The 25651-nt window shown below is 46.7% G+C and overlaps 1 protein-coding gene and 1 long non-coding RNA gene across 6 annotated transcripts in view; one reads left to right on the top strand and one right to left on the bottom strand.

Annotated features, from left to right (window-relative positions):
• The window catches only part of LOC105482823 (filamin B), a 167860-nt gene that overhangs the window by 95926 nt on the left and 46283 nt on the right, over positions 1–25651 (bottom strand). For all 5 annotated transcript variants that reach the window (XM_071091970.1, XM_071091971.1, XM_071091967.1 and 2 more), the window contains exon 2: positions 401–649. In XM_071091970.1, the coding sequence (XP_070948071.1) occupies positions 401–649 (249 nt within the window). The remainder of the gene's footprint in view (positions 1–400; positions 650–25651) is intronic.
• On the top strand, positions 11852–25502 carry LOC139361982 (uncharacterized). The gene is made up of 3 exons (XR_011620109.1): positions 11852–11987; positions 19462–19706; positions 25368–25502. It is a non-coding gene; the product is annotated as an uncharacterized lncRNA (long non-coding RNA).

Here is a 25651-nt window from a genome sequence, read left to right as displayed (position 1 = left end):
CCACTCCATGGAAGTTTTTAGATTTTCATGCCAAGCCACCTAATAGGACCAAATGTTTCTCCAAATCCAACAAGAAACTGAGCACCAATGTGGGAAGACACAGGATTTTGGAGTCTGGAAGCTAAACCCAAGTCTTGCTTCTAAGCACCAACTCCTTCATTGGAATTTGGATAAAAGGTTCAACTTGATGCTCAAACATGTCTATGGATATATCTAGAAGATCTGCCCTTGGAAGGGTAAACAGAGCCAGTTTTAGTTTCCTTAGCCGTTTTATAATGGGCCAAGACCTGGAGAAATACGCCAATCAAGGCAAAGATAGCATTCCTGTTGAAAACCAGAATGTTTGGGACCCACATGCCCCCATCCTGGACAGATGGTTTAGGCAGCCCTGCGCACTTACCTGGAGCACAGCTGTCTACCAGGGCTCCCAGGGCTTTGCCATCTTGCCAGTTCTGGTTAAAGTTGGTGATGGGCAAGTAGGGGATCTTGTTCTGAATCCACCCCAGCAGCCTCTGCTTTGGCGTCTGCTTCTTGGCATCATCATCCCCTTCATCCTCCCACACGGGCATGGAGATGGAGTAGTGGAGGATCAGCGTCCACACCAGACCCAAGATGAGCTTCAGGTTCCCATCCACAATGGCTTTGCTATCTGCGGAGAGAGGCACAGGCTTGGTCAGTCCTTTGGGTTACACAAGTGTAAATTATGCTCCTTATATAAATGTAAATGGAGTCTTCAACTATTAGAGAACCATACTGAGATACTTAAGAGTGAAAGGATGTAATGCTGAAATTTGCTTCAAAACACCTGAGGACAAGAAGAGATGAAATATGATTCCAAAATGCTGTTAACGGATGTCACTGGATCATCGGTTCATGAGCACGTAAGATACCACTGTCGCTACTTTTCTGTATGCTTAAAATTTTCCATAATAATGGCCAGGTGCAGTGGCTCACTCCTGTAACCCCAGCATTTTGGGAGGCCAAGGCAGGAGGATTGCTGTGAGCTCAGGAGTTCAAGACCAGCCTGGGCAACATGGCAAAACTCCCTCTCTACCAAGAAAAAAATAAAAATTAGCCAAGCATGGCAGCTCACTCCTGTAGTCCCAGCTACTCAGGAGACTGAGGTTGGAGGATCGCTTGAGCCTGGGAAGCCAAAGTTGCAGAGAGCCAAGGTCACGCCACTGCACTCCAGCCTGGGCAACAGAGTGAGACGCTGTCTCAAAAACTGAAAGAAATCATTTCACAAATATAGATGATAAAAAGGAGTGACTGCATCCCAGAGGTAACAACCTGCTAACCTGGTAGTATACAGTGTACCAGATTGTGTGTGTGTGTGTGCATGCGTGTGTGCACGTGTGCACGATCTGGGCTCACTGCAACCTCCGCCTCCCGGAGAAAGAGGTACCATCTTTCTCGTCAGGTACTTCTGTGCTTCCAAATTCACCAGGGTCCCTGCTACACACAGTCAGCTCTTAAACATATAGCACCTCAGAACCTACACAACACCCATCTGATGCGCTTTCCACTCTTGCCACTCCCACTCACCATACTGCAGGCTCAAAGACTCCTCGTTCCTGGACTATCTTGCCCTGAGCCCCTGGACCTCTTCGTGTGTTCTCCATTCCTTTGATGGGAAGACCTTCACCCATCCTCCTGTGGGACAACTCGTGGCTCATAATTCTGACACCAGATTCTACAGCTGGTGGCACTTCACTCCCACCAGCATTTACGTGTGAGTTCCTTGGGCTCCCACCTCACTCCAGAACTGAAACCGCTTGCTGGGGAGGGACTGAGCTGTCTGCATCTTCGTGTCTCCCCAGCCACCCACCAAGAGCCACCTGAATGCTGGTTGAACACATGCCAAACTACACTTAATGAAACCCAACCACAACCACATGAAAAGCAACTCACATGCTGATAAGGGGTGCGTGGCATGCCACTCAAAACTGAAAGGGTGACAGCTTTATTTAATTAACCTGATTATTGTTATTATCTTCTTGCAACAAAAGACCCTCTTTAAGAGCCCACACCCAAACCATCAGAGATAAATCATCAGAATTTAATTAATTAATCAGAATTAATTTTGTAGTTGCAGATTCAGTCATAATAAAACTTGATCATCTAACCTGGAAAAAACAAAGAGTATCATGGAGTGGCTGGTAAGAAAAACTAATTCAAGCAATCCTCACTCAAAGTTAAGGTTCCCGAGGACTTTCTCTATAATGAACTGTATAAATAATAACTTCGAAGCAGGACTGTCTACATAATTCATGGGGCTCAGAGAAAAATGAAAATACAGAGTTCCTTGTCCAAAACTTAAGAACTTCACACCAACATCCATTTTCTACTCCCCAAATGTATCACTAACGTTTAAGCCAGGCCCCTAAATACAGGAAACAGATACAAATTCACTGTCTTTTCTTGTAATTTAGCTCAAGAATTGCTTTCACTACCCACTTCCTCAAATTCCCATCTTTTGCCATGTGTTGCTGTCTTTAATTGTCTGAATCTAGCTTCACACACAGCCTCTTGCTTTTTTTAGTTTCTCTTCTTCTCTCTCTTTTGCAAGCATGAGTCTTGTTGATCCTGGGGAGGATAACCTGATTTTGGAACCATTTCTCAGCTCATTTCTCAGTATTACCAGAAGATACATCAAACTTAACTCCTAGGGGAGCAAGACCTGCCTGCCTCTAGACCAGTGGTTCTCAAAATTCAGCAGGTGTCAGAATCACCTGAAGGACCTGTTAAACCACAGAAAGCTGGGCTCGCTTTTCAAGTTTCTGATTTAACAGGCCAGGGGTGAAACAGGAGAATTTGAATTTCCCATAAATTCACAGGTAATGCTGATGCTCTTGGTCTGTGTCATAAGAGTAATTCTGATCATTCCATATTCTGTTTGTTGTCCCCTTTACTGAAAGTCTTTATATCATGGGTTCTTCCCTGAGTGTGGGGAAAACCTGTGCCTTTACTCTAACCAACAGAACAACGGCAGAGGTGACGGGCTATTACTCCCATGACCATATTATGATGCATGAAACTCCACTTTAGCAGACAGGAGACAGATTCTCTTGCTGGCTGTGAGGAAACAGGCAGCCGTGTCATTACCTGCCTATGCAGAAGGCCCCGTGGCAGAGATATGAGTGTAGCCTCTAAAACCTGAGGTTAGCCTCCAAGCAACAGCTAGTAAAAAGCTGGGACCATCAGTGAGACAATCACATGGAAACGGACTCTTTTAAAAACCTGAATGAACCTGAATGAATCTGAATGAAGTGGATTTTTCCTTAGTTAGGCATTCAGATGAAAACACAACCGAGATGGCACCTTCCTTGTAGTCTTGTGAGACCTGGAGCAGAGGAGCTGGTCTTAAGCCATGGCTGGACTCCTGGCCCACAGAAACTGTGAGACAATAAATGAGTGTTGTTTGAAACTGCAACTCCCTACTGCCAAAAAAAAAAAATTAAGAACTTCAAGACAGCAACAGCAGAGCAATAAATCAAGCACAGGGCCCTTCTGAGCACACAGGTCATGTGGTCATGAAGCTAGCCCTCCCTTTTAAGGTCCTGTGGTCAATCAAGGAGCAATGGTCTGCATAAAACTCCAGGCCTTGCACAGAACTTGGTTATCCAAGGAATTCACCCCACGGGACCAGACATTTCCTGAGCTGGAAGTCCTTGACCATGACTGAATTTTTTGGATTAGCTATCCTGTTATTTGGTTGTTGTTTTGAAGTGCGATTGATTACAGAGTTACTACCTACTGATTATCAGAAATTCCAGATCAAACAAGTTCCCATGCCAATTTCCTTTAAGTTAAAGGGAGAAGAGCAAACTTCAAAAGGGTAATTAATAAATAAATAAATAGTGGGTATACTGTCGGGGTAATGGTGGTGGCCAGGCACCCTCAAGGCATTGATCTCTTGCACCAGGAGGGACTGGATGGAGCTATGAAGTCTCATTGGGCCACAGGCATTAGCCTGCAAAACTCTAACTTTCCCAAGTTACATGTTAAATGCTTTTCAAAAGCAGACTCGCAGATTTGATTCATAAACCTAACATGAAATCATTAACATGAAATCAGCTTGCTCTATTTTTACCCAGCTTACACATGCTAGTCAAAAGGAATGAGACACAAGTCTTTTTTGAAAAGATTTTGGGGGAAATATGACCTAGTTGAAGTCTGAGCCAAATTTACAAAAAATACAATGCCCAGAACTTCTGTTTCCAATCGAATTCAAGGTGGGTGTTCACATGCGAAAGCCCCCTTTATGGTCTCATTGGGATAAACGATACCTTCCGTCGGCTATTCTTTTTTTTTTTGAGACGGAGTCTCGCTCTGTCACCCAGGCTGGAGTGCAGTGGCCGGATCTCAGCTCACTGCAAGCTCCGCCCCCCGGGTTCACGCCATTCTCCTGACTCAGCCTCCCGAGTAGCTGGGACTATAGGCGCCCGCCACCTCGCCCGGCTAGTTTTTTGTATTTTTTAGTAGAGACGGGGTTTCACCGTGTTAGCCAGGATGGTCTCGATCTCCTGACCTCGTGATCCACCCGTCTCGGCCTCCCAAAGTGCTGGGATTACAGGCGTGAGCCACCGCGCCCGGCCTCCGTCTGCTATTCTAAGGAGCTACAGAGAGGGCAGTTCTCATTCCAAAACTGATTTTGACAGGTGAAGGTTCAAACGCTTCACCAAACTCTTGGAACAATAAAAAGATGGCAACTTGCCCAAAGACCTCCAGGTTCCCATCTACATGAAATAGGAGACTCCCCATGCCTCAAAAATGAAATGTTACACAGCATCACAGGGTCAACAACGTCTGACCATCACGTAGATGACGCGCTTTTCAGACCTCATGGTTACGCCGAGGGTAAAACGTGGAGCAGAACCTTAAGAGGAGGAAAAGGCCAGATGAGACGGAAGCCTTTCAGCAGGATTCCATGTGAGGCCCATGAGTTGCTCGAGGGCCTTTTTCGGGAATAAAATAAACCAACGCCTACCAGGTCCGCCCAACCACCTAGAATCTGCTTAGATTTCAGTGGGTTGGAATTGGGCCATGGGTTTCTCCTCCTCAAATCCAGCCAATCACAATTCCCGCATAACTGGTCCTGGCTCTGGACAACCCTGACCCTCAAACCACATACATTTTCTCAAACTACTTAAAATTACTCAGTGCTGCTTATAAGTGAACAGGGTGGGTGTTTTTTGTTTTGTTTTGTTTAATAGCTAGAAACTTAACTTGAGCTACTACAAATTCTGGGATGGAATGTTTTCATGTCACTTCTGTAAATCAGTTCTCTGGTCCTGGTGAAGGAGCATTCTGGAATGGACGCATTTACGGGGGTGGAAACCGGCTATTTTTAGGCAACCTTCAGAAGCATCTTGGAAACATCTCATTTGTGGACGAGTTCCCCAGAGGTCAGGGAGATGGTGGCCTTTTACCACCTCACATCAGGAGGGCCCAGATCCACGCTACCATGTGTATGCCTACTACATTCCTGCACCAAACCATCCAGGGAGTTCCCAGAGGTCAGTTCCAGCAGCTTCTCTCCTGGTTGTTACTGATTAACCAGGGTGGCTGAGGTGGTGGCCCATGAGGAGAGGCATGGACAGACACTATTCCACATTTTTGCCCTCCTGGGAAGGAATAGGTCATCCTTTGGCCGTAAGGCAGGTAGCTGCTGCGTCAGAAACAGCCAACAAAGTGACTGTAAGAATCAAGGAGAGGCCGGGCACAGTGGCTCACGCCTGTAATCTCAGCACTTTGGGAGGCCGAGGCAGGAGGATCACTTGGGGTCAAGAGTTCGAGACCAGCCTGGCCAACATGGTGAAACCCCATCTCTATTAAAAATACAAAAATTAGGTGGGCATGGTGGCATGTGCCTGTAATCCCAGCTACTTGGGTGGCTGAGGCACAAGAATCGCTTGAACCTGGGAGCCAGAGGTTGCAGTGAGCCAAGATCGCCCCACTACGCTCCAGCCTGGGAGACAGAGGGAGACTCCGTCTCAAAAAAAAAAAAAAAAAAAAAGAAGAAGAAGAAGAATCAAGGAGAGACAGGGATGTGTAGGCCAGGCGGTTCATCTCTGTAATCCCAGCACTATGGGAAGCTGAGACAGGTGGATAGCTTGAGCCCAGGAGTTCAAGACCAGAGCCTGGGCGACATACGGAGACCCTGTCTCTACAAATAATTAAAAAAAAATTAGTCAGGTATGGTGGTGAATGATCATTAGTACCAACTACGTGAGAGGCTGAGGCAGGAGAATTGCTTGAACCAGGAGATCAAGGCTGCAGTGAGCCATGATCACGCCACTGCACTCCAAGCTGGGCAACAGAGTAAGACTGTCTCAAAAAAAGAGAGAGAGAGAGCCTGTAATCCCAGCACTTTGGGAGGCCAAGGGAGGCAGATCATGAGGTCGGGAGTTTGAGACCATCCTGGCCAATATGGTGAAACCCAGTCTCTGCTAAAAATACAAAAATTTGCTGGGCGTGGTGGCATGTGCCTGTAGTCCCAGCTACTCGGAAGGCTGAGGCAGGAGAATCGCTTGAACCTAGGAGGCAGAGGTTGCAGTGAGCCAAGATGGCACCACTGCACTCCGGCCTGGGCGACCAAGACAGACTCCATCTCAAAAAAAGAGAGACATGGGGTATGTGCTTGACACAAGTTACCAAGCCCATAAACACTCAAACTAAGACTTGGCCATCTGGGAAACAAGGTGCCATGCACTGTGCACTCTGCCCCCTCATCTCTACCACCCGGAGAGGCTGCATGGCGGAGGGGTTGCAAACACAGGCTCAGGAACCAGCAGCTTGACTAGATACATAAGTTTGAACGATCCATCTCTGAACCTTATTTTTCTTCATCTACCAAATAGAAGTGGCCACAGTCAACTACTTCCCAGGGCTGTTGTAAGGAGTAGGTAGGTTAGAGAATGCCAAGTGTCGGGCGGGCACAGTGGCTCACACTTGTAATCCTGGCACTTTGGGAGGCCGAGGCAGGCGGATCACTGAGGTCAACAGTTTGAGATCAGCCTGGCCAACATGGTGAAACCCTGTCTCCACTAAAGATAAAAAAATTAGCAGGGCATAATGGCAGGCGCCTGTAATTCCAGCTACTGGGGAGGCTGAGGCATGAAAATCACTTGAACCCAGGAGGCGCAGTTGCAGTGATCCGAGATCACGCCACTGCACTCCAGCCTGGGCGACAGAACGAGACTGTCTCAAAAAAAAAAAGAAAAAAAAAGAGTCAAGCACAATGCCTGTCTCACAGTTGGCTGCTTAATAATGTTCCCTCCCTTCCCTCCATCCTCATTTTCCTAATACTTAAGTACCTGCTATGTGCCAAACACTCTTCCCTAGGGCCAGACATCCACAAGACATACTCCAAGTGTTTTGTGCAAGCAACAAGAAATGAAAAGAAGTACCTTGTGAATTAACAGGTGGTTGAAATGTTCAATTTGTCACTTCTCTGAGTCAAGCAATTCATTAGGAGGGCCATGACCGCCACCTCCAAGGCCCCTGCTCCTGCTCCTGCTCCAAGGGGAGGCTGACCGCTAACGCTGCAGCAAACCTGGGGCACGTGAGGACTCTGCAAGGAGGACGTGTCTGAGAAAGAATTTTAGGTGGTTCTTGGTGCTGCTCTGAGGGTCTTGTCTTGGGCCATGCTGGCCTTCTAAACCACGCAGCTCAGACGTGTCCTTGCAGAGATCTCACATGCAGCACCAAGAACCACCTGAAGAATTGAACTATGGGCTGGGCACGGTGGCTCATGCCTATAATCCCAGCACTTTGGGAAGCTGAGGCAGTTGGACCACCTGAGGTCAGGAGTTCGAGACCAGCCTGGGCAATATGGTGAAACCCTGTCTCTACTAAAAATACAAAAATTAGCCAGGCATGGTGGTGGGTGCCTATAATCCCAGCTACTCAGGAGGTTGAGGCACAAGAATCACTTGAACCCAGGAAGCAGAGGTCGCAGTGAGCCGAGATCACTCCATTGCACTCCAGCCTGGGCAACAGAGTGAGACTCCATCTCAGAGAGAGAGAGAGAAAAAAAAAAAAAAAGAATTGAACTACTGATATTTTATCAAACCTCCCTGAAAGAGAAAAGCAGCACATATGGGTCAGGGGTCTAGCCCTTCCCCTTTTTTTTTTTTAAGACAGGGTCTCAGTCATCCAGGCTAGAGTGCAATGGTCAATCTCTGCTCACTGCAGCATCCGCCTCCTGGGTTCAAGCGATCCTTCCACCTCAGCCTCCTGGGTAGCTGAGACTACAGGCACATGCCACCCACCTGGCTAATTTAATTTTTTATAGAGACGGGGTTTCGCCGTGTTGCCCAGGCTGGTCACAAACTGGTCCCTCCTTAACATCCCAGTTTACCTTGCCCCATGCTCACCTGGCCTGGAACTCCTTTCCCATCCTCTTTCCTGACCCGGCTAATGCCTCTTCTATATCCAACTCTGCGCAAAACTAGAATAGATCCTGACTGTCTTGGCTGCTTGGGTGAGCCTACAGCAGCAGCAGCCTGTGAAGAGCTGCTGCAAGGCCACCCCACATTGAAAAGGTCAGATCTCCTGCATCCAGACCCCAGGCCAGCAGGACCTGGTGCCCACTGATAGTCCAGGTCAGTTTTGCAGTTTCTCTCCATCCTTGCCTGTTTTCTGAGCCCAAACAAACCATGGCTGAATTGTAGGCTTCAGCTGTCCAAACAAAAGGGCATTCTGAACCAAAGCGGGGACAGCTAACAGCTCTCCTCAGGTCCTCAGTCAAAACCAAGGCAGATGCAACCCATCTCCCTGGAGAGCAGGTTAACGAGGACCATGTCGGTCAGCTGTCCTGGTCAGCTTCCCAGGACCGGAGTCACATTTTCAAGTCCCACAGCCCTTCCATCCACACAGCCAATGAACTGTGCACTTTGGCTCAGGTACCCCAGAGGCCCCTGGGTAGGATGAAGGGGACCAAACTGGTTTATCTCCTCCTGCTCAGGGATTTTCTCCAGGGCCTTGATCCAATAAAATGCTGCATGCCAACAAGGAAGACTCAAGGCCCTGACAACTGATGCCTATCTGTGGCCTCGAAGATCCTTCATCCCCTTCTCCCTCCCAGGCATGCAGCTTCCACCTAGATGGTCAGCCAGCCTCCCCTGGAAGTCAGTGGTGTGCCTGTCTTTCAAATGGGCAACATATGGTAGGAAACGAGCCACAGCTTCAGGACCTGAACAGTGGGTGTGCCTGCTTCATGCACTCTTTCCCTGATTGCCAGCCAGGAGCCTGGACAGCGCAGTCAACTGGCTTTGGCCTGCACTAGGAGAGGCCCAGCAAGGTGAGGGAAGGAACCTGGGTCCCAGATGCCCTGCCAACCTGAAGACTGAAGACTGAAAAAACCCACACTCTACATGCTTTCCACAACTGTTTGTTGTTATTGTTTTTAAGAAAACCTCTGCCCTGGCGCGGTGGCTCACACCTGTAATCCCAGCACTTTGGGAGGCGGAGGTGGGCGGATCAAGATGTCCAGAGATTGAGACACCCTGTCTCTACTAAAAATACAAAAAATTAGCCGGGTGTGGTGGCGGGCGCCTGTAGTCCCAGCTACTTGGGAGGCTGAGGCAGGAGAATGGTGTGAACCCGGGAGGCAGAGCTTGCAGTGAGCTGAGATCGCACCACTGCACCCCAGCCTGGGTGACAGAGCAAGATTCTGTCTCACAAAAAAAAAAAAAAAAAAAAAAACAACCTCTGTTACAGTGGTGGTTGAACTATAATGTGGGGACGTTCTCTGGGCTTTGGAAGACCAGAAGTCACATGGGCCTATCTCCACTGGTGAGAGAAAACATAAACCACAATAAAATAAAAGTAGACAAGGGGACTGAAGTTGGCTGGATTTCCAGTTCTCTTTCTTGTTCATGAACTACTCAAAGATCACAAAGAAGGTGTCTGAATTAATTTTTATCCACCACCGTGTCAAGGGTTCAGATAATATAGCGTTGACTTGGCAGGTCTTTTTATGTTAGTAGTTTTTCAAGGGATGATACAGTAGATCAGGAGCGCCAAGTGGTGCTAGCACACTGTGTTGAGAAGGATTCTGAGGCCACATCTGGATTCAGCAAAAAAAGGCTGCTAAAATGCATTAGAAATGTTGTCCATGAACAGGGTATGGAGAATGGAGGCAGTGAAGATCAGCAATGCCTGCCCTGGGCATGGCATGGGGGAGTGGTGGCCAGGATTTCTCCACAACAGAATTGAGTAAACATTCCCTAATCCCTGATTTGAGATTTCTACTATAGGCCCATAACACATTCCTTATGCATAACCTCAGACTTCAAATTCCCTACTTTGCCAACTATTCCTTCTGTTCTCGCTCACTTGCTGGACAATTTTTGCCTCAAATATTTGGAACGAATCACTTCATAAATACCTTATTTTTATTTTGGGATAGAGAGTTTGGTGAACTTTCAGCTCATAGAATCTATGACGGTGTACTGCTTCATAAATTATCCCAGACACCCTATTTCTGGTTAACAGGAATCGCTGTATTTAAAAGTTCCATTTTCATCACCCAATGCCTTTATTTTCAATGCCACTTTTGAAAAGGTAAAATTTTGAGAATTACTTGATATCCAACAACAAAGCCACCCATGATCAATGAGATGGGTCTGCTAAAGGGCCTAGGATATAGTAACTATCTTACCACTTTCTATCACTGGAAAATCCTTTAAAAGTTAAAACCAGGATTCTAACCTCTTGTTAGAAAGGTTAAAGAAGGAAAACAAAGAAGCAGGGCGTGGTGGCTCACGCCTGTAATCCCAGCATTTTGGGAGGCCAAGGCAGGTGGATCACCTGAGGTCAGGAGTTCGAGACCAACCTGGTCAACAGGGTGAAACTCCGTTTCTACTAAAAATACAAAAATTAGTCAGGCATGGTGGCAGGCGCCTGTAATCCCAGCTACTCAGAAGGCTGAGGCAGGAGAACAGCTTGAACCCAGGAGGTAGAGGTTGTGGTGAGCCGAGATTTCGCCATTGCACTCTTGTTGCCACTGGGCAACAAGAGCAAAACTCTGTCTCAAAAAAAACAAAAAAAAAAAGATTAAAGAAGATGAAAAAAAGGATAGACACTCCAAAATGGTCAAAGCAATTGCGTTCTAAACTAAGTTTTAGACCTCAAAGCAACAGATCCCTATACAAACTCATTCTGTTGCTGCCACACAGTTCTCCTGGACAACTGACAGTTCAAGACCCCCAAGGATGCCTGGGCATGAGCAGGAGTGGAGGAGCTCAGAGCCCAGCCCCCGAGAGGCTCAGGTTAAAGCCCAGCATGAGCTCTGGAGGCCTCAGCCTGATGGCAGTCTGTGTCTCGCTCACAGCTTCCAGCTACAACTGCTCGGCAAACATTTCCAGCTGAAATAATAAACGCTGGCTGTGAATGGAGGTCCTCATGACCTTTTGACTCCAGCTCAGTTTGTCATGTGGTGAGGCCACCTCACCTGAAACACAGCCCATGCTCCTGTAAGCTCAGCCAGGCCCACCCTGGGGCTGTGTACCCCACAAGGAATCCCTCGAGGAAAGGAGTGATAGGTGAAGGCAGGGGGAACCATGCCTGGGAAAGACTCCTAAACACCTCTTCTCCTTTAGATCTATGGCAACCAAAATCAATGGCAGCTCACTCTCTTCCACCCCCTCTCCTAGGCCAGGCCCCGTGCCACTTGCATCACCCTGTGCAATCCTCACAATGACCCTGTGAGGGTGGCTTTTAGGGTGAATCCCATTTTACAGATGACATAACAGAGGCCCACAGAGGTGAAGCCAACTGCCAAAAGTGACACAGGGGGAGAATCTAGATGGAAACTCACTTCTCTCTGTTGCCAAAGCCCAAACTCCTACTCTTGCTACTTCCCTGAATCTACATCATCTCATAACAACTTGATGAAGTGAGCTCAGTTACAACTCCCATTTTGGAGATGAGGAGACTGAGTGCAGAGAAGTGATCCACCCACATGCTGTGCTTGGGAGGTAAGCCAGGCTTCTCTGCCCCCCAGGGCAGGGCCTCTGAATTTTCACCTGCCCCAATCATTCCCACGATGCCCACACTGCCGAGGCTCTCAGGGAAAAACATGGTGGACAGGCAGCGTATGAACCATATAAACACAGGGCACAGGAGGCACAGAGAGCACAGTCCCTTTGTCTCAGCCATGACTGACTCAGTCTCTGCTATACCCTGAGAACTGGGGATTTTTTTTTTTTTTTTTTTTTTTTTTTTTGAGACGGGGTCTAGTGTCTTGCTCTGTCACCCAAGCTGGAGTGCAGTGGCAGGATCACGGCTCACTGCAGTATCAACCATCAACCTCCAAGTCTCAAGCAATCCTCCCACCTCAGCCTCCTAAGTAGCTGGGACCACAGACACCTGCCACCACACCTGGCTAGTGTGTGTGTGTGTGTGTGTGTGTGTGTGTGTGTGGTGTGTGTGTCTGTGGTGGGGGGAGAAAAGGTTTTGCCATGTTGCCCAGGCTAGTCTTGAACTCCTGAACTCAAGCAATCTGCCCACACTGGCCTCTCAAAGTGCTGGGATTACAGACGTGAGCCACTGCACCTGGCTGGAACTGGGGATTCTAATGATAATGGGCTGTCCCTTCATTCAAGAGGTCCCCTATGCATGCCTCACTGCTTGGCACAGAGCTATTCTCAGATAACTCCTTGAGGGAATCAGGGAACTTGAGAGAAGATGCAGCTCTGCTCTTATTTACCCAAACCTATCAGCCTGTGTGTTTTCCAGAAAACAGAAATCAGAGTTACTCATATAGTACTTGAAGATTCAATTTGCTCTATTTTTCTTTTCTCATATTCAATAAATATTTTCTAACTACCAGCCAGGTGCAGTGGCTCATGCCTATAATCCCAGCACTTTAGGAGGCCAAGGCGGGTAGATCACCTGAAATCAGGAGTTTGAGACCAGCCTGGCAAAACTCAGGAGTTTGAGACCAGCCATGGTGAAACCCCATCTCTACTAAAAATACAAAAATTAGCTGGGCGTGGTGATGAGGGCCTATAGTCCCAGTTATTCGGGAGGCTGAGGCAGGAGAATTGCTTGAACCTGGGAGGTGGAGGTTGCAGTGAGCCAAGATCGCACCACTGCACTCCAGCTTAGGTGACAAGAGCGAGACTCCATCTCAAAAAATATATACATATTTTCTAACTGCCTACTGAGCTCCTAGCTCTGTGGTGAATACCAATTATACTTTTTTTTTTTTTTTTTTTTTTTTTTTTTTTTTTTTGAGACGGAGTCTCGCTCTGTCGCCCAGGCTGGAGTGCAGTGGCGCGATCTCGGCTCACTGCAAGCTCCGCCTCCCGGGTTCACGCCATTCTCCTGCCTCAGCCTCCCGAGTAGCTGGGACTACAGGCGCCCACAACCGCGCCCGGCTAATTTTTTGTATTTTTAGTAGAGACGGGGTTTCACCGTGGTCTCGATCTCCTGACCTTGTGATCCGCCCGCCTCGGCCTCCCAAAGTGCTGGGATTACAGGCGTGAGCCACCGCGCCCGGCCACCAATTATACTTTTAAATGAGAAAGTTAAATTGGCTTTAAATGACTCTACAAAGAGATAACAGCATTATTATAATGAAAACCGGTGTCCACAGGGCAAGACATTGAGGACCTTTTAAAGGAAGAAAAAAAAAAACCTTTTGGCTTTCTGTCCCTCATACTAGGCTATGTTTCCTGAGAGCTTTTTCCCCCTTTTATGATAAAAAGTTCATGATAATAATAAATAGGATAGGTATTTATCCTTTAATTGCAAACTTATAAAAGTTGAGCTTCGTTACAAAGTCAGATCAAGGTGGTTTCCTTGGTTTGAAAGAGAAGAAATCCGCTTCCATTTTTCCCCTATAACTCACCTCAGGTTACAACTCGTATAAGCCTGTTATAGAGATGGCAGCCTGCCCAAAGATTGTGAAGTCATAAAAGGAACAAAACTCCTAATTTAAAGTCTTGAGTAGGAACCAAGCTGAGGAAAATTCCAAATAATTTATAACCGCTGGCTCTGACCATCACCACAGAAAGGGGAGGAAGCCACAAGAAAGGAGTCCCTCAGAGGACAGATGGGGGAACTCTGCCTGCTTTACCTACACTGACACTTTCTGGATGGTTCCTCCCTGTGCCCTGTCTTTAGCTCAGCTGATGGTACAATTTTATGTCCCCAAATCTGGACCTTTCAGCCCACAATTACGTGAGGAGGCCTCCGAGCACACGTCCCACCCAATCCCAACAGAGCTCTCTGCAAAGAACTCTCTCAGCCCAGGGACTGACCTCTTTCTTACAGGTGGAATTCCACGCCACCAACATCCAGAGTAAAAAGCATGGTGCAGGGATGGGTGGAACCCACTCAAAGAAAGGGCAGGTTGCTGGCTGAAGTTACTGGTGGCCAAGTCACCCAGGAGTCAGGGGCATTAAGTCAGTCAGTGATGGGGCAGCTAGAAGTTCAGACGTCCTGCTGGGGCGTCAGAGAAGCCTGGTTCACCTCCCAAGCACAGTGACTTACTAGCTGTGTGACCATAAGTGGGTTGAGTCCCTGTGCCCCGTCTCCTCATCTGCAAAATGAGAGTCGTAACTGCCTCACCTCATCAGGCTGCGGTGATAAGATGGAGTAAAGCAAGCAAGCAGCACTGCCTGATGATCGTCCCATCAAATTCATGGGGGCTACTGCAACCACTGTTATTACTGCCATAGTATTATAACACACACAAGTTTGGGAGCTAAGGGTGCCTCCCCATCGGCATTGTAAAAAGGATTCAAGCCATTCAATTCTGGTTCAAGACTACTCAGAGCCCAATGCCCTAGAATTCCACCTTCTAGCACAGATGAGCATTCCATCTGCTAATGACCACAAGAGCTGGGTCCCTAATGGGACACAGGATTAAGCCTGATAGAATCAAGATGTTTCTTGCTCGGTGAGCTGCTGAATGAACTGGCAGTGTGCTCCAGTGCGCAGGCTACCCCAACTCCTCCCGCAGATTCCCGGACAGTCTGCAGGGGCCAGGCTGGGCCACTGCTAACACAAAATTAAACACAAGGTCCGTAAATTCAATTTGAAGTTCCCTAACATGATTTCTTTTTCTAATGGGAGATGGGGGAGGTTTTGATATTAAAGTGATCTTTAGCCATTAAAGCAGTTCATTGCAAGATAATTGGGGGGGGAGGGAGGGAGAACTGAAAACAAATGCCTCCCTGACAGTAAGTGGTTAAATAAACTTTACATTCAAGCAAGAGGAAAACAGGCTGCTGTGAAAAGAATACGAAAGGTTTGTTTGTTCCAATATGAACAGGCTTCTATGATGTATTAAGGCAAGGGGATAATTTGTAGAAAAGTATAAACTGTACAATCCTGTTTTTCAAAAGTCATGACTGCATCTGAACAGAAAGATCTGGAAGCATGAACACCAAACCGTCCTCACTGGCTCCTTCTAGGAGGAAAACTAAGAAGCCGATGGTAGGCCGGGCGCGGTGGCTCAAGCCTGTAATCCCAGCACTTTGGGAGGCCGAGACGGGTGGATCACAAGGTCAGGAGATCGAGACCATCCTGGCTAACCCGGTGAAACCCCGTCTCTACTAAAAAATACAAAAAACTAGCCGGGCGAGGTGGCGGGCGCCTGTAGTCCCAGCTACTCGGGAGGCTGAGGCAGGAGAATGGCGTGAACCCGGGAGGCGGAGCTTGCAGTGAGCTGAGATCCGGCCACTGCACTCCAGCCTGGGTGACAGAGCGAGACCCCGTCTCAAAAAAAAAAAAAAAAAAAAAAAAAGAAGCCGATGGTGGAAGATGGGCTTTCATTTTATTGTTGTTATTTATTCTGCATTGCTTGAAATTTTTTTTTTGTTTGTTTTTGTTTTTAAATGGAGTCTCGCTCGGTCACCCAGGCTGGAGTGCAGTGGCACGATTTCGGCTCACTGCAACCTCCACCTCCCAGGTTCAAGCGATTCTCCCACCTCAGCCTCCCAAGTAGCTGGGATTACAGGCACCCACCATCATGCCCAGCTAATTTTTGTGCTTTTGTAGAGACAGGGTTTCACCATGTTGGCCAGGCTGGTCTTGAACTCCTGACCTCAGGTGATCTGCCCACCTCGGCCTCCCAAAGTGTTGGGATTACAGGCGTGAGACACCACGCCCAGTCCAAAAAAGAATTTGAATTTTTAAAATTTAAACTACATATGTTACCTTTTTTTTTTTCTGGAGGCCAGGGGGAGACAGGGTCTCACTTTGTCACCTAGGCTGGGGTGCAGTGGGGCAATCACGGCTCACTACAACCTTGACCTCTGAGGATCAGGCTCCCAACTCAGCTTCCTGAGTAGCTGGGACATTTGGGTCCCGAGTAGCTGGGACGGTCACCACCATGCCTGGATAATTTTCATAATTTTTGTAGAGACAGGATTTCGCCAGGTTTCCCAGGCTGGTCTTGAACTCCTGGGCTCAAGCGATCCTCCCATCTCGGCCTCCCAAAGTGCTGGGATTACAGGAATGAGCCACCACGCCCTACCCATCTGTTGCTTTTATAATAAATCTTGACATACACCGCCAAAAAAAGAAACATAGTAATATACATATGAAGAAATCTTCATCTTAACAAAATTGTTTGTCAGGATCTATAGGTACTAATGTGGGAAAATCAACAGGTATTATGAAATGACAAAAGCAATGTGTATGGCAGGTTCAAATTTGAGTACAGGGTACTACAGAAATCATATAATTGAATTCATCTATGTACAGACTGTCTCTTGACAAGACAAAAAATTATTCCCGGATCGCGCAGTTGCTTCCGGGAAGAGCAGCACGGAATGGAGGTGAGGCGGGGTAGTAGGGTGATGGCCTTTCACCGGTTTGTTTAAACAGCTAGTGCAATGTTACCTATCAGCAAAGGAATACCTGGAGACTCTGTGGGTTTGCCTGATTGTCTTTCTGATGCTCCTTGGCTCAGTTTTCTCAGTGGCCATCCAAATGCCTTCCATTCCTCACCAGACACACCCATCCTGGACAAGCCATCTCCCAGCCTCAGGAGATGGACTTTGCCATTTCCAAACAGCTTGCCAGAGGAGTAGATGTTGAAGATTACATTGCAAAAGATGGAGTCATTTGGTTGCCTTTGGGCATGTTTTTCTTTTCTTTTCTTTTCTTTTCTTTCTTTCTTTTTTTTTTGTTTTGAGACAAAGTCTTGCTCTGTTACCCAGGCTGGCCTCAAGCAATACTCCTGCCTCAGCCTCCCATGTAGCTGGGACTACAGGGATGTGTGCCACCACACCCAGCTAATTTTTTGGGTCAGCCAAGCACGGCAGCTCACGCCTATAATCCTAGCACTTTGGGAGACAAGGTGGGAGGATCACCTGTGATCAGGAGTTCGAGACCAGCCTGGCCAACATGACAAAACGCCATCTCTACTAAAAACACAAAAATTCACTGGGCATGATGGCACATGTCTGTAATCCCAGTTACTCAGGAGGCTGAGGCAGGAGAATCGCTTGAACCTGGGAGGTGGAGATTGCAGTGAGCTGAGATTGCACCACTGCATTCCAGTCTGGGCAACACAGCGAGACTCCATCTCAAAAAACAAAAGAGACGGGGTCTCACCATGTTGCCCAGGCTGATCTCAAACTCTTGGGCTCAAGCAATGCTCCCGCCTTGGCCTCCCAAAGTGCTGGGACTATGGGCGTGAGCCACCACACCCAGCCTTGGGCATGTTTTTCAAGCCACCAAAAAACAAAAACAAAAACAAAAAAACGCCCACCTTCCTAACTCCCTTGTGCCCCGTTCACTTGCACCCTAAAGAGAGCTTGTCCATTATGCAGAGGTCCAATCTCCCAGTGAGAGGTGAAGCCCGAGGGCCTGGTCCCATGCAGTTACCCCCTTGAATCCTCACAGCTGCTTTAAGAGGAACTGCTGTTGGCTCCATTTTCCAGATTAAGAAAAATAATGAATAGGTCAATTAAACCCAAAGTCACAGAGTTGATAAGCAGCAGAGCAGGAATCTGAACCCAGGCCATGACTCTGGAATCCACTGTTGGCCATTTCACCCTGGAGACCCAAATGGGAGGACACAGGAAGATGCCCAAACAAGGACACGGTGTTACGAAGGCTTTAAAAACTCAGAACCAAGGAGGGGGAAAATGCTGAGAGTTACATCCTCCTCCTAAAAGAGATTTATCACTGTGCCCCTGAACTCTGGCCCATGATAAACGGTCGTGGCAGTAAGATAAACAGACTAAGTAACCAGCAGATCGGCTTTGCTGCTAAAGGGGGAACACATTCTAACATTCCTGAGGCGCGCTGTCCAAGGGCAGGGCAGGCGAGCGACACACGATGAATATACAAGGCATCACCCCATCCACCAGCTGCTGCCGTGGCTGGAGACGCAGTCCACAGTCAGGGCTCTTTATGACCAGCTCATCTAAACAGTCTGCGCCTGAGTCAGAAGCTGCTTCCCGGCTCAACAGGAACCCCAGCTGCAATGTCTACATCTCAGAGCAGCTCTGCCTGAACCTAGCTCTGAAAAGCTAGGTCCAGCATCCCCCTAGACCACACTCACAGACAAGGCTCTCTCCTCTTACCACCTGGCCCATTTACTAAAGTTTTTCCTTCACTCATGTTTTCTTTTTTCCTTAGCTTAAGTAATTATGTCTTAGAAATCACAGGTTTGATACATTTGTTGCATTTTATAAATACATGAAAAATACACGTTAGAATTTTTAAATGTGTAACATGAGTATCATCTTCAGTACCACCTCTTAGAAAAGACTACCAGATGTTAGCTGGTTTTTCCGGAAAAGGGGTTTCAGTGGCCAAACAACTGGAGGCACACTAGACTAAACAATTTTTTAACTGCTGCAGGACTTCTCAGAGCCTTTAACATGCCAGTGTACATTGACAATCTCAAAGAGAGGGCTACGGTGTCACAGGGAATTTGCCAACACTATTGGACTAGGGGATGTTTAAAAGTTTTATCTCAAAAGAGACTAATGTTCTCCAGAAGGCAGTTTGGGTAAGTCCACTTTAAACTGCTCTTCAGATCCTCTACAAACAAGTCTTCCAAACATTCCCAGAGGCTGGGAGGTTACATTCTATAAAACTGGCAGGAGTGAGGATGAGACACAGGCAATAAACACACAAAAAAAGGAAGACAGGAAATAAGGAATTGGAGCTTTCTCTAATCTACAACTTTCTGTGGCAGTGATTAAGAAATTAGAATCTTGCTATTTGGATTCAAGAAGTTTTGCAGATAAAGGACAATAAAAAGCAGTTTTCAAAATGTCCCTAATTAAGGATGCTAAAGGGAAGCACACCCTTTTGCACAATCCTTAGCCACAGTGTTTATGAAATTCTGGTGACAATCAACTCACTTAAAAACCACATTAAGGAACATCTTATTGTTCCAGTGCAAACTGTAATTCTTAAACAACGGGCGATGATTTTGAGGAATTTGGGCTAAAACCAGTTTCTCCTCCTTTCTAGGTTTCCTTTAGAGCTTCTAATGGCAATATGTTGTCTGTGATGAAGATTTAGACAAATAGGAAGATGCAGGGATGGAACCCCATAATTTGGCCCACTGCTTTCATCAGTAGAAAGAGAGGGAGTCGTCCAGATGTGGACAACTGGAACATCAAATTATGTGAAAGGGGGAAACCTTCTGAACATCCAGCCAATTGCTACTTCACTCTAAACTTTCTACACAGGAGAGGAAAGAGAACTTAGTAAAAGTTAGTAAAAATTATTTCTGTAACAACTAAAACATCCAAGTAGCATCCCTAATGCTACTTAAAGATAAAACTCTCACATGCACAATAATAGCAATGAGCCACAAAGCTTGAGTGCTAATAAAATCTACTCAACTGGCTGGGCACAGTGGCTCACACCTGTAATTCCAGCACTTTAGGAGGCTGAGGTGGGCGGATCACCTGAGGTTGGGAGTTTGAGACCAGCCTGACCAATATGGTGAAATCCCCATCTCTTAAAAATACAAAATTAGCCGGGTGTGGTGGTGCATGCCTGTAATCCCAGCTACTCAGGAGGCTGAGGCAGGAGAATCGCTTGAACCCAGGAGGCGGAGGTTGCAGTGAGCTGAGGATTGTTTCACTGCACTCCAGCCTGGGCAACAAGAGCCAAAAAAGTCTCAAAAAAAACAAAAAACAAAAAACAAAAAACACTCGACTTACATGTGGTATTAGATCCAAATCTGAGATTCCATCAACTATAATGTAAGTGTAACCAACCTAACAACAACCACTAATCAACAAATAACTACCAAGGGATGACCCACCCAGTCAACCAACTACCAAACTACCCATAAAAACCCAACTGGATTAATCCTAGGCTACTCTCTCCCACCAAATCTACTCTCCCTGAATCCTGTTAGCTGCCTCTAAGTTGTTCCCTAGCCCAGTGGCCATCAGCTAATGTCAGGTCCCTTTACGGGTCCCTCCATCTAAGCCTACAAATCAAAACTCTTCCCAAATCTCCTCACTGAACCCAGAGGGCAACCTCATACCCCTCAGGCACAGCTCCTTCTCAGGAACCAACAAAATACTTCTAAAGCTGGGTAGAGGCAGATAGAACAGACTGGGCATAAAACATTAGAAAGTTGGAAGGAATTGAAATTAATAGAAGTATAATTCAGCACTTGCAGACTATCATCTTCACTAATTACTAACTTTGGTATTTATAGAAGTTCCAGGCCAGGCGTGGTGGTTCATTCGCCCCTGTAATCCCAGTATGTTGGAAGGCCAAAGGGTGGATCACTTGAGCTTAGGAGTTCAGGATCAGCCTGGGTAACACAGTAAGACCCCATTTCTACAGAAAATACAAAAATTAACCAGGCATGGTAGCACGTGCCAGCAGTCCCAGCTACTCAGGAGACTGAGGTGGGAGGATTGAGCCCAGGTCAAGGCTGCAATGAGTCCTGTTCATGCCACTGCACTCCAGCCTGGGTAACAAAGAGAGACCCTGCCTCAAAGAAAAAAGAAAATGAGTTATATGTTAGTTCTCTCATATCCCAACAATTTCCAAGTACACACTGATTGCTGAGAAATTACGGTCAATTGTTAAATAACTGAGTTAGTTGCAGGATGTGGTGGCTCACGCCTGTAATCCCAGCACCTTGGGAGGCCGAGGCAGGCGGATCACAAGGTTAGAAGATCAAGAACATCCTGGCCAATATGGTGAAACCCCGTCTGCACTAAAAATACAAAAATTAGCTGGGTATGGTGGAGCACGCCTATAATCCCAGCTACTCGAGAAGCTGAGGCAGAAACTGAGGCAGGAGAATCGCTTGAACCCAGGAGGTGGTGATTGCAGTGAGCAGAGATCATGCCACCGCACTCCAGCCTGGGAGATAGAGTGAGACTCCACCTCAAATAAATAAATAAATAAATAAAATGTATTAATAGCATTTCTTTGTCTAAAAAAAAAAAAAAAAAATTTTTTTATTTATTTTTTATTTATTTATTTTTTTTTTTTGAGACAGAGTCTCGCTTAGTCGCCCAGGCTGGAGTGCAGTGGCGCGATCTCGGCTCACTGCAAGCTCCGCCTCCCAGGTTCACGCCATTCTCCTGCCTCAGCCTCCCGAGTAGCTGGGATTACAGGCGCCCGCCGCCTCGCCCGGCTAATTTTTTGCATTTTTAGTAGAGACGGGGTTTCACAGTGTTAGCCAGGATGGTCTCGATCTCCTGACCTTGTGATCCGCCCGCCTCGGCCTCCCAAAGTGCTGGGATTACAGGCGTGAGCCACCGCGCCCGGCCGCATTTCTTTCCATTATGAACGAAGACCATAAAACACAGGTGTATTAGCAGCACCTGTCGTTTTATCACCAAAGAAATCAGATCTTCTCCTGTCATGTGACAGTGTTTTAGATATAGTACAAACTATCCTTTATGCGACTGCTACATGAAAATGATGGTAGTTATTAGACTCACTGTTAGATCTTGTTATTACACATTTTAATACAGATGTGCACTTATCACTATATCTAAAAATTTTATTTCTGATATCTATTTCAATATCATTGGTATATTATTATATGGAAAGAAAGAGTACAGTCTTCAGAGAGCCCAAGAGGTCCAAGACATATTAAGTTAACAACTCTGGCTACAGTTAATAATTTTTAGAACCAAAAAGTAAAAGGACTTCAAAATTTGGCCCACAGGCCATAGTTTTCCCCACTACACACCACAGCACCACTGTCTATTAGCACCACTGATGTGGTTTGGCTGTGTCCCCGCCCAAGTCTCATCTTAAACTGTAGTTCCCATTTGTAGTTCCTCATTTGTCAAATGAGACACAGATTAATGGAACCATTCCTGCCAGGGCAAGGCCTCAGTCATTTCTCATGCTGACTCTTGGAAGTCACTGAAAATGGGTTTCTCCACCAACATGGCCCGCCCACCACTACCAGAGTTATCGTCTCAGGCCGTAAATACAATCATTCATGTTACTCCTGGCTTGAACACCTTCTGCTGTACACTACCATCTATAGAAGAGGTCAGCAAACTTTCCATAAAGGGCCAGAGAGTAAATTTTTTTTTTTTTTTTTTTTTTTTGAGAGGCAGAATCTCACTCTGTCACCCAGGCTGGAATACAGTGGCATGATCCCAGCTCACTGAAACCTCTGCCTTCTGGGTTCAAGCAATTCTCATGTCTCGACACCCAAGTAGCTGGGATTACAGGCAAGCACCACCAAGCCCAGCTAATTTTTGTATTTTCAGTAGAGACAGGATTTCGCCATGTTGGCTAGGATGGTCTTGAACTCCTGACCTCAAGGGATCTGCCCACTTCAACCTCCCAAAGTGCTGGGATTACAGGCATGAGCCACCGTGCCTGGCCTGGATAGTAAATATTTAGGTTTTGTGGGCCACACAGTCTCTTTGCAACTATTTAGATCTATTGTTGCAGTGTGAAAGTGTCCATAGACAGTACATAAATAAATGGGTGTGGCCTGTGTTCCAATAAAACTTTATAAAAATAGGCAGAGGGCCAGATTTGGCCCACAGGCCATAGTTTTCCCACCTACACACCACAGCACCACTGTCTAATAGCATCACTGATGTGGCTTGGCTATGTCCCCGCTCAAATCTCATCTTAAATCGTAGTTCCCATAATCCCCACATGTCACGGGAGGGAACTGGTGGGAGGTAACTGAATCATGGGAATGGTTACCCCCATGCTGCTGTTCTCACAAGATCTGATGGCTTTATATGGGGCTTTTCTCCCTCTTCTCTCTGTACTTCTCCTTGCTGCTGCCTTGTGAAGAAGGACATGTTTGCTTCCCCTTCTGCCATGACTGTAGGTTTCCTGAGGCCTCCCCGGTCCTGTGGAACTGGGAGTCAATTAAACCTCTTTCCTTTATAAATTACCCAGTCTCAAGTATTTCTTCACAGCAGCGTTGAGAATAGACTAATACAACCACTGTTCAATAGAAGCTTCTGCAACGATGGAAATGTTTTATATGTACACTGTCCAGAGCCTTAGCCACAAGCCATATGTACTTATTGAACACTGAATATGCTTAGTATGGCTGAGCTTAATTCTAAATTTGGTTTAATTAATTTAACTAGCCACGTAACTGGAGGGTAGCACAGCCAAATCAAAGGTAACTTTTATATAACTTTTGAGGTTCTTTAGAACCCAGCCAGCAACATAACTGATCCTCCCAACGCTTCCCAAGCACTCAGCACCAAGCGCCAGAGCCAGTGAGTGGGCAACTCCAGGCACTCTCACACTCCTGCACTTCCCCTCTAGTGGGCCCTTCTTTGCCCAGAAGGTCCTTTGTCTTCTGAATTCACCCCTTTAAGCCCCACTGTTCACCAACCCCACCACTGCCGTGGGCCTTCTAGGACAGCCCAGGTGAAAGGCGTTGCTCTTCACGCCTCTGGGAGGCACTGCAATGAGATCTGTGTAGCAACTTAAGCACACTTTCTCTGTCTTTACTTCTTCACTCTAAGATAGTGGAAGATGAGGCCATGTCCCTAGCACAGGGCCTGTAAAATTAGTAAGAAGGCACTGTTTATAAAATAAACACATTTTCATTTAAAAAAATAAATGTTTGGGCCAGGTGCAGTGGCTCATCCCAGCACTTTGGGAGGCTGAGGCAGGCAGATCACAAGGTCAGGAGATAAAGACCATCCTGGCTAACACAGTGAAACCCCGTCTCTACTAAAAATACAAAAAATTAGCCGGGCATGGTGGTGGGTGCCTGTAGTCCCAGCTACTCAGGAGGCTGAGGCAGAAGAATTGCTTGAACCCGGGAGGCAGAGGTTGCAGTGAGCTGACATCGGGCTACTGCACTCCAGCCTGGGTGACAGCAAGACTCCATCTCAACAAATAAATAAATAAATAAATGTTTTGTTTTTGCTTATATTGGTGTTTTTGAAAATGATTTGGCTATGAATAGCTCAGTTATTTAACAAATGGCTGTGACTTCTCAGCAATCAATGATGTATACTACAGAAATTAACCAGGCATGGTGGCATGTGCCTGCAGTCCCAGCTATTCAGGAAGCTGAGGCAGGAGGATAGACTGAGCCCTAATATAAGCTCTAACTTTCTAAAAAGTAATAATAATGTCTTTCTGAAATTAATAGACTTACCTGAAAACCTGTTTATCACATTTTTTAAGGGCTAGACTCTAGACACAGACGGGAAGTCTAAGGCTCAAATGGACATCAGATCTACAGCACAGAGGTTAGGCTACCTGGGTTAACATTCCATTCTGCCACTGAATGATCTCACCCTCTCAAAAACTCCATTTTCCTCATCTGTAAAATGGGCTGACAATGTCTATACCTTGCAGGAACGGTACACACTAAGCACAGTACTGAGAGGCATAAATAGCAGTTGCTTAGCAGAAAAAAATACCCCCATGTACACACGAAATGGAGGAGACACATAAGCTAGACTTGGCACAGGCAGAAGTGTAGAAACACAAGGGTGACCATGGGGTTTCAGTGCTATAGCTGCTCTATCTCTGGACAGGGCAGGGCACGCCCTTTACACACAGCTGTGCTCCCTAACGTCCTCTGAGCATACTGTCCATACCATTAGTACTGCTCCTATGGTGTGCTCAGCACTGAAGTCACTAGGGGCAGGTCAGTTCACACACCTCGGCCATTAGCCAACCCGCAAGCTGTGTGCTGCCGCCCTGACTGCTCAGATGACAACCTGCCATCCACACCGATGTCATGACCACGGCACACTAACGTCTGGAAGCTGCAATTTTTGCAGCTTCTGGGGCTTCTCAAAACAGATAAGACTGAAGTCAGTCCGGTTTTTCTGACCAAAGGCCCTGTTTCCCCTCTTACTCAGCTGTCTTACTCACCAGGCTGGGTGCCAAATGACTCAGCCATTGTTAACAATCAAATCTATCCACAGAGAGAAGACCTCAGAGGGGACTCAACAGTGGGCTGGGTCCATCTTAAAGCCGGATCCAAGAGTAGTTTTGGACCCTGTCAGTCCTGTTGGAAGAAGTTCCTAATTTGAAGAAATTCTTGTCCCCTCACATGGTGGTACTAATCTACACGGAGTGATTTTTCCTGATTAATTTTTCCTAATTATAAAATGCCCCACTACAATCAATCCAAATTGTATTCCAAGTGTGGACATAATAAAGCGAGTCGAGGCTGAGCACAGTGGCTCACACCTGTAATCCCAGCACT

The sequence above is a fragment of the Macaca nemestrina genome, chromosome 2 (assembly GCF_043159975.1).
Source record: "Macaca nemestrina isolate mMacNem1 chromosome 2, mMacNem.hap1, whole genome shotgun sequence".
Lineage (NCBI taxonomy): Eukaryota > Metazoa > Chordata > Mammalia > Primates > Cercopithecidae > Macaca > Macaca nemestrina.
This window is presented reverse-complemented; position numbering and strand designations above follow the sequence as displayed.